At 34.8% G+C, this 9,701-nt stretch overlaps 1 protein-coding gene across 1 annotated transcript; it reads left to right on the forward strand.

Annotated features, from left to right (window-relative positions):
- The first annotated feature begins 202 nt into the window (after positions 1-202).
- On the forward strand, positions 203-4,642 carry LOC114400735 (peroxidase 55-like). Its single transcript, XM_028363352.1, has 3 exons — positions 203-465; positions 1,557-1,748; positions 3,726-4,642. Exons 1-3 carry the CDS (start codon positions 250-252, stop codon positions 4,299-4,301), a joined length of 984 nt encoding a protein of 327 aa, XP_028219153.1. The 5' UTR covers positions 203-249; the 3' UTR covers positions 4,302-4,642.
- The last annotated feature ends 5,059 nt before the right edge of the window (positions 4,643-9,701 follow it).

Here is a 9,701-nt window from a genome sequence, read left to right on the forward strand (position 1 = left end):
CACTTTGGCAAGTTAAAGTGACCTCTACTTGGACCAAGACAGCTTCCAGCTATGTATTATACATCACATGGATGGGGTAACCGACTAATCAACTTTGTCTCATTCTTTTTTTCTTTTAATTATGACTTTTAAATTTTAATATATATCCCACTTGGCTACTTCCTTAACCACACGGAATATAAACAGAAGGAGATATATATAATAGATTTTTGTGGAGACGCTTACATAGCTAGCTATAGCCAGAAGGGAATGGAGAAAATCATGAGGACAGTATTAATGGCTTTGTTGATGGCTTTCACGATGCTTATATCTAAGGGTGAAGGCCAATTAGTAGAGAATTTCTATAGTTCATCTTGCCCAAACGTGGAATCCATGGTGAAACAAGCAGTGACTAACAAGTTTACAGAGACCATCACAACTGGACAAGCAACTCTGCGTCTCTTTTTCCATGATTGCTTTGTTGAGGTGCCTTCTTCAATTCGCATATATTTCTTTAGTTCCTTAACTTGTGTGTGTATGATATAATTTTTCAGTTTCAAGTTTTGTTTTTATAAAGAAAATATAAATAATTATTACCAGCTTCATATCTATGGTTTTGTTCGTTTCCTTCTTGATGAGCATGCATTTTGGGATATAATATTTTCCTTGTGTTTACTCTCTCTTTTAATTTTCATATAATTAAGAAGTTGAAATTTCAAAATATGATCATCGTGACTTTTATGGCTGGTGGAGGCTTATTCTTCTTTTCGCAAGTTCGCATTTGGGATGGTAATATGGTATGCGCGACTTTCTATTTTGTGTGTGGAAAATGATAATATGATGGGAGACGTAGTCACCACACAACTGCACGCCTTTGGTACCGACCTAGATTATTAAAAAAAATAATTGACTACAAGGTATATACAACAATCCTACAAGTTGATGTGTTGTTAACTTTTGATCACATTCTACAATTAACACACGAACATGCTAAAAACATTGATCATAAATCACATTCTATTTCATTCAGGAAAAAAGAAGTGTACTTATCAAAATTGACATCACTTATCATGACAATTTTGTAGATCTGCATAAAGTTAAAGTAAAATTTAAATGGAAATGTTAGTGGCATTTTCTCTCTACACTTTTTTAACATTCTCGTGATTGGTTAAAAATTATTAAGAGCATCTTCATGCAAAAAATTTATATGAGTTTGTTAATTATCTTTTTGTGGTCTTGGTATTATTTTTTTATGGTCCTCACCGTGTCATATCATTCATAAGAAACTCATATAAAGTTTTACTCCAATGCAAAAAATCATAAAAAACCGTAAAAAATTCAAACATTAAAGTTTCTTATATAAGAAACTATTCTTAGTAATAAAGGAACCTATTTTGTCACATCATTATACTCCAATGCAGAAGAACTCACAAGAAATCGTTTTTTAGCTTAAGAAAATTATGAAAGCACCTTCCATTGGAGATGCTCTAACTTAATTAGGGTTTCACTTTTATTTAATAATTTTCTTTTTCTTACTCAGCTAATATATTAACGAAAAAATAGTTTTGATGGTGTAGGGCTGTGATGCCTCCGTGATAATCTCCTCGCCAAATGGGGACACAGAGAAGGATGCCGAGGAAAATATTTCACTGCCAGGAGATGGGTTTGACACTGTGATCAAGGCAAAGCAAGCAGTGGAAGCTTCGTGCCCTGGAGTGGTTTCCTGTGCAGACATTTTGGCACTTGCTACCAGAGACGTTATAGGCTTGGTAAGCAATATTATTAATTTAACATAAACCCCAAAAGTAAAATCAATTAAATGGATTAATTTAAAGTTAAAAACAATAGAATAATAACTAATAAGAGTTTATTTTTTATGTTTACCGTGTGCTGGAAGAATTTTACTCCATCCGTTGTCCAATTCTGTAGCAATGCATCATCAAGTTTTCTTTTTTGTTAAGAATATTTACACATTCTTTCATATTCTCTCCTCAACACTTACCCTGGTATTAAATGAAATGTTATGTTATCCTTACGTAATGATAGAGATTTTGCCCAATAGTAGAAGAAATTTTTGGAAAAAGTAAACAAAAATTATTGTAAATGTTATTAAATTCGGCCCTATCCACATCTAACTCAATCAGGATATTATTAGTAATTAATTAGTCATTATCAAACTGGTTAAACCACGTTATAATAGTAGTATTTAAGTATGTAATAATATATATAATGCTAAAAATTAATTTGTTTTTCTGCTAAATATTACACTATTATCTATAAAATTGGTCCAAACATAAAATTGCATATAAATATTTTTATATTATCAACTAATTAAAAATTAAGAAATATATAATTTTTCAAAATAATTATTACAAAAATTAATAATTTTACCATATATGATAAAGGAAAATTTTGATTTTGATCCCCAAAATATTTTGAAATTTAGATTTAATTCTATAAAATCAATGCATTTCATTAATTTAAAGTTAAAAATAATATATATTAATAAATAAAGTTAAAAATAATATGAATTTAATTTTTATGTATGCACTATCATTTAATCATGTGCTACACGAATTTGACTACATCCGTTGTGCAATTGTGTAGCAATACATCCTTAAGTTGTCTTTTTGTTAATAATTTCATGCTCTTTCATATTCTCTCTTCAACACTTACTCTGCATGATATTAAAAGAAAAATTTATGTTACCCTTCGTAATGATAAGAGATTTTGCACAGTAGTAGAAGAAATGTTTTAAAAAGTAAAAAAAGAAATTATATTATGAGTATTATTAAATTCGGTCAGATCAACATCTAACTCAAACAGCATATTATTAGTAATTAATTAAGTCATTTTCAAACTGTCAAATGGTTAAACCACGTTATGTGTGTATATATATATATATATATATATATATATATATATATATATATATATATATATATATATATATATATATAATGCTAAAAATTCATTCTTTTTTCTGGTGAGTGGCTGCTAAATATTACGCTATTATTTGTACAAATTGATTCAACCATAAAACTACATATAAGGTTTTTTAAATTATCATCTAATTAAAAATAATCAAGAAATATAATTTTTTAAAATAATTATTACAAAAATCAGTATTTTTATTATATATAATAAAAGTAAAATATGATTTTAGTTCCTCAAAATATCTTAAATTTAGTTTTAATACTTTATAATTTAACATATTTTTAATCTCTGCATTTAACAAAAGTGATGTAATTTAAGTCCCTCTCGTTAGATTTTTGTTAGAAACGTGTTTTTTTTTAAAAAAAAATGGAAGGAGTTAAAATATATTAATTTTTATAGGAACAAACTCTAAATTCAATATATATATATACTTTGGACCGTTTGTTTAAAATTAAAATAAGTATCCTATAAAAAAAATGATTGTTTCACAAACAGATAAAATTTGCTTATTGAACTAAGTAAAAAAAATTAAAACAAATATATAAAATAAAAACTACTTATCTATTTTAAAAAATACTTATTTTAACAAATAAATCGAAACAAATCCACCCAATATTACATGATGATATATAATTGAATACCAGTTCAATAATATACTTTATAAAAACAGTCTACTCTGATTCCAATAATTATTTACTTTTTGATGTGGACAAATAAATAATGACACTATTTAATTTTTACATGTGGACAATACATTAATTTTAAATTCAAGGTGGTGACATTCATTTATTTATTTACAACTATCTCAGCTTGGAGGTCCTTCATTCAACGTAGAGCTTGGACGCAGAGACGGGCTTATTTCCAAGGCATCGAGTGTAGAAGGAAACCTTCCGAAAGCAAACTTCAATTTGGACCAACTCAACGCGCTTTTCGCCAAGCACGGTCTGACCCAAACGGACGTGATTGCGCTCTCTGGGGCCCACACCGTTGGGTTCTCGCACTGCGATCAGTTCGCTAACCGTTTATATTCCTTTTCATCCTCCAACCCGGTGGACCCCACTCTGGACCCCACCTATGCCCAGGATCTAATGGCGGGGTGCCCTAGGAACCCCGACCCAGCCGTAGTGCTTCCCCTGGACCCGCAATCCCCTGCGGCGTTCGACAACGCGTATTACCAAAACCTGCTCTCCGGAAAAGGGTTGCTAACCTCAGACCAGGTTCTGTTCGAGGATGCCACGTCACAGCCCACGGTGGTGCGGTTCGCGAACAGCGCTGCGGATTTTAACGATGCGTTTGTCGCGGCCATGAGGAAGCTCGGAAGGGTCGGGGTCAAGACTGGGAAAGATGGAGAGATTCGGAGAGATTGCACGACGTTCAATTCGTAAATCATACTATCTTTTTGGTTCTTTTTATAAGAAATAAATTTTAGTGTATAATATGCTAAAACTTATTACTTATAAAATGGACAGGAGGGAGTATGATATATGGATTAATTTGTGAAAGTGAATTGATTTGAATTATGTATTCTCGAGGAAATTAAGGTTCGGGTAAATAAGGTTTTGGTTGGCCGTGTTGAATAAAGTGATTTAGTTGTGCAGTGTGGATGTGCGTACGTTTTGAAATGCGTATTGCATATTTAGGTAGTAATAATACTAATATGCATGTGCATGTACAATCTTAATAGTCCTGATAATTTATATAAATGATTGCGAAGATTTGCTAAATATGTCATTAGTGTCAACTATATGTTGAATGCAACCAATGTAACGAGTGCATATATACACATGCATATAAGTTATCCTACTTGTACTCGCCAAGCTTCCATAGTCGATAGTTGGTTGAGTAAGTTACTTGAATTTAGATTCACTAGCTGGTCGAGTAAGTTACTTGGATTCAATAGAGAATATGATAGATTTAAATAAGGACATAAAGAATCTTTATCGTTTAACCGAAAAATAAGATAAAGGACATATTTTTCTCAGATTATATTATATTTGAAGGGAAATTAAGATCCCAACATCTAATTTCACCTCTATAAAATAGGTTAATCAAGGTTTAGGTATTTTAATCTGATTCCAACCTACATATATTTGCTTACCTCTACATTGTTAACTTGAGCGTCGAAGTGCCATTGTAGGTACACCTCACCACTGTTCGTGAAGGAGCTCACCACTAATAAAAAATACACTTTCAACATCGGTTATTTACGGCATTCTACATCGGTTTTAAAATCGATATTGAAAGTACCGATGTTAAATGAATTATTGTTAACATCGATTTTGGAAAATCGATGTTAACATAAAAATGCTAACATCGGTTTTCTAAATAATCGATGTTATATACAAAAAACTACAGCATAATAAGTGTATGGATGATGAACGTTGACATCAGTTTTCTAAAAAACCGATGTTAATGTAATATATTAACATCGGTTTTCTATAGAAAACCGATGTTAACTAATACATTAACATCGATTTTTAATGTATAACCGATGTCAAAGTTCATCATGCATACACTTATTTTTGTTGTAGTTCTTTGTATATAACATCAGTTATTTATAAATAATCGATGTTAAAGTTTGTATATTAACATCGATTGTTTATACATAACCGATGTTAACGTTTGTATATTAACATCGATTATTTGTAAATAACCGATGTTATTAGAAATAATCAACATCGGGTTTTTGGAAAACCGATGTTAAGGTTCATGTTGACATCGGTTTTTCTAAATAACCGATGTTGTTTACTATATTAACATCGGTTTTTGTTAATAACCGATGTTGTTTTCAAGTTTTTTTTTTATGTAAACTTTCTGTTTTTACAATAAACCCAAAATTGTACCTGTAAAATGCAATTTTAGACCCAATTCATAGCAAATAAACATTTTATTCTGCTTAATTTCAAACAGTTTTAATCACAATAAACATTGAATAATTGATTTATTATGAACAACTATGAACAAATGAATTCAATGTTCAAATTACATAGGAAATGTCAAAAATGTTAAACCAAAGTAAACTAAGCTAAACTTAATGTCCCTAAATCCTAGCTCTCAGGTCTAACTCAGAGATAATACTGTGCCCACTGGATTCGCAGCGCCTTTAATCTCTCTGGCTCCAATGGTCTAGGATCGTTAAAATACTACATGAAATAAATGATAAGTTAATAATGTAATACAAATTATAAAAAAATCGAATTTGTTTGAAATAAACGTACCGCTTCCCAGTTATTCCTGAAACTTCCTAAAATGATGGTGGACATCCAGTACATGACATAATAGTTGCACTCAGTACTTCCTTTTTGTCTATTACACTAAATACATAATGAAATTTGCATATTAATTAAACAATTAGTGTACAAACACATAAGAAATATATATAAGTAGAAGTTTTATGTAAATGATGTACCTTGACGACAATCCACCTAGCAGGAGCCTTTGATTTAGGTTGTGGAGCATCATCAAAACCTTTTAAAGCACTGTTCCAGGCGAGTAACAATTAAAAAGTGGTGTTGTTGAGGTATTTGAATGCAAATGTATTAAAAAGAATATTGACCTGTTAATTATCCCCTTAAGGTAGTTGTCTGACCTGTTATGCAATGAACAAAACCAGACAACTAGGTGTTCCTTGGGCACGATGACCACCATCTGCCAGTGTCCGCTGCAGTGGGGATGAATATGGGTTAGTATATTAGTAAACATTAATTAAATTCAGCTTTATTGTGTGACTTACCCATTCAGGTAGGCTCCAAGGTAGACATCGCGTTTTGAACTCTGCATCCAACTCTTTATGTAACTTTCAGTCTCAAACTGCGATTGCCTTGACCTCTGAATGGACTGTGGCTTAAGGAATCCATAGATATTAGAATTCCCCGCTCGCATACTTGTATCAATAAAATCCCTGTTTATGTTAAGTCAAAGTTAAATATTTATGAATTAAAAGCAATAACTTAGGTTATTAAAAGTAATGTCAAATGATTTACAGAATCCAAAACTGTAACACTGATATGCTGAGACATTGACCACCGTGTGCTATTTTGGAGAGGTCTTCGTGCTTTATTTAGAGCGGGAAGTCTAGATTAAAGACCCTGAACACGGTGGCATCCCATGTGACCTAGTAAGGCCTCAAGAAAAGCTCGGGGATGGTCAATGTCATCAGATAAAGCGGATCATCGACCTCCGGATTCGGCTTTTGAGGTGGTTTTGCCAGAGACACAACTGTCTGTTCATGAAACAAAGTTAAATGGCCTAATTTTAGGCACTCTGAATGAATTAATTCAAAAAGAAGAAACATATAGTAAGAGTAAAGTACCTGCTGTGATAAAAACTTGACCAGATGTGTCGGCCAAACAAGGAAGGTGTGAATTGCATGCCCCACTAAGGAAACCTCATTAGTGGGTACAAGAATTGGAGCATCTGGATCTTTAACCTCCTCCACACCCACCTTTACTTGGCCAGGCAACAAAGGAGTGTTATGAACAACAGTGGATCCCTCATAAACTCTCCCCAGGGCAACCAGGCGAGCAGGATTTGCTTCGATGTACAAGCCGCACCTATCTGAGTCACCCGTCTCAGGATCGTTTCCTAAGGGATCAACACAAGTCTCCTTTGTGCTTACTCAAGGACCTGAGGGACCAAGTGGAGGCTCCGGTGGCAGTGCAAGTCCCTGAGATTGCATCTGGGACTGCATCTGGCTAAACGATGCCATGAGCTGCCGAGTCACTTTTTCTGTGATGGACTCCTCTAGCTGGTCCTTGATTTGCTGGGTCAGCTGCTGTAATTCTTCAGGAGGCAGTGAGGAGGAGCCACAAGATGTCCGTGGAGCCGATCCGAAGTATTGCTTGATGGTGACACCGGCTCCAGTAGCACGGACACGTCCAGGGTGCTCTGGACGTCCAATAGCAGTGGTGAGAACATCCTGACGTCCATGGGGGATGAAGGATCCCTGTGTCGCCTGCTCCTCAAAGGAATCCTGCACAGAAAAGACACAGTTGTACATGGCATTCACAAAATATTGAAATATAATTCTAATGCTTAGTTGAAAATGACTTACGATCTTTTCAGCGATTTCCTTTGCGGCCTCAGTCGTCATTTCCCCTATTTTCTTCGTGCGGGTCATCTTCCACTTCACGTGGCGTCTGATGGGGGATGGAGGGTCGATGATGCCATCAATGTTTCCTGATTGTGCAGCTTCGTCCAGCTTCTTCTACGTCTTCTCAGCCAGGAGCTTCTGCTCCAAATATTCATAACCCCCACGAGACAAAACGTGGGGGGCAGTGTTCTGTTTCTGGATGGCCTGTGCCTTTTTCCACACATCCTACAAAAATGAAACAATAATGTTTCAAATTGCTAGAATGAATTATAACAAGTTAATGTTTTTTGAAAAACAACTTAAATGGCAAGGTACATACCTCCCATGAAGGGTCTCTGCGAGTCTGGCAGAACTGGGCCCATTTTTCCTTGCTTATGTCGTATTTCTCACAGACAGTGTCGTCCACACCGTCCTGATGGGCTACAATGGCCCATTTCCTTGTGAGGTCTGATTTAAACTACCTCTATCTCTCGCCGACAGTCTGAAGCAACTTCTTTTTCGTCCTACTGTCAGAAGCCTCTGGGATTTCAAATTCCGCCTGACAACAATTAATAAGGTTTATTTGTTACAATAATGTATTTTTTGGCTATTAATTAAACAACAAAAAATAAGAAAAGAAAAATACTTGAATATCCTCCCAAATCAAGTCCTTCTGAGCAGTAGGGACCTCCTTCTAGTTCTCGTACGTGATGTCCACCTTATCACGCGCCACAATCCCAGAATATGTTCTTAATTTCTTCTTGTGGGGACCGTCAGCCTTGCCGGTACCAGGATCAACGTGGACCACTGGTCTCTCAGCACCAGGTGGTCTAGTAGACAACAATCGTAGACGTGAGACTTTGCGTGTCTGCTTCACGGCAGACGACAAAGGGGATGCGTTGGAAGGAGGAGGAGGAGGAGGAGGAGAAGGAGGAGGAGGAAGAGGCGAGGCAGGTGGAGAAGCCATGATCCTTTATACAAGAACATACAAAATGTAAATTTCAATTACAGACAAATATTGACATCAACAGTTGTTTATGTAACTAATTTGGAATTGTGGGGTTCGGGGGTGCTTATGCTTTATTATTGTAGGTGTGTCTGTGTGTGTGTGTGTGTGTGTGTGTGCGTGTGTGTGTGTGTGTGTGTGTGTGTGTGTGTCTGTGTGTGTGTGTGTGTGTCTGTGTGTGTCTCTATGTGTGTGTGTGTGGCATGGACTTGAGTTGTGGCCTGTGGTTCCTTTCATCAATATTTAATAAACAAACTTGGCTTAGTTCCTTTCATCACTATTTAATAAGCTTAAACAAACTTGGCTTAGATTTTTTAATCTCATAACATACAAGTCAGTTTGGTTCATGTAGTTTGGTTTTGGAGCAGTTCATAGATAGGTTGATTCTAATCCCTAAACTTAAGGGATAGATTCTTGCTCACTGTATATAAATATTGCACTCATTATCATAAAAAATATCCTAATCCCTAACTCAAATTCAGTTCCATATTGAGGTGGTGCATTCTGGCAATGATTGTGACTTCTGCCCAAAACTCAACATCTCCACTTGTGACATTCTTAAGGCACTTCACTGCCACCACTCTATGGTGATACGAATGCAGCAAGCATATGCAGACTTCATCACATACATAGCATAAGATCTAATTTTGCAGTAAAAAAAAACATAACAGGTTGTCACTTGTAAATCTGGTTCACATCACAAAAATT

This window comes from Glycine soja, chromosome 19, assembly GCF_004193775.1.
Source record: "Glycine soja cultivar W05 chromosome 19, ASM419377v2, whole genome shotgun sequence".
NCBI classification, from domain to species: Eukaryota; Viridiplantae; Streptophyta; class Magnoliopsida; order Fabales; family Fabaceae; genus Glycine; species Glycine soja.

What these genes read in the sequence shown, in the direction of transcription:
- LOC114400735 (XM_028363352.1), top strand. Translation starts at nt 250, where the DNA reads ATGGAGAAAATCATGAGGACAGTATTAATGGCTTTGTTGATGGCTTTC. An exon ending in TCCATGATTGCTTTGTTGAG is followed by an intron (nt 466 to 1,556) that starts GTGCCTTCTTCA and finishes TTGATGGTGTAG; the next exon opens with GGCTGTGATGCCTCCGTGAT. An exon ending in CCAGAGACGTTATAGGCTTG is followed by an intron (nt 1,749 to 3,725) that starts GTAAGCAATATT and finishes CAACTATCTCAG; the next exon opens with CTTGGAGGTCCTTCATTCAA.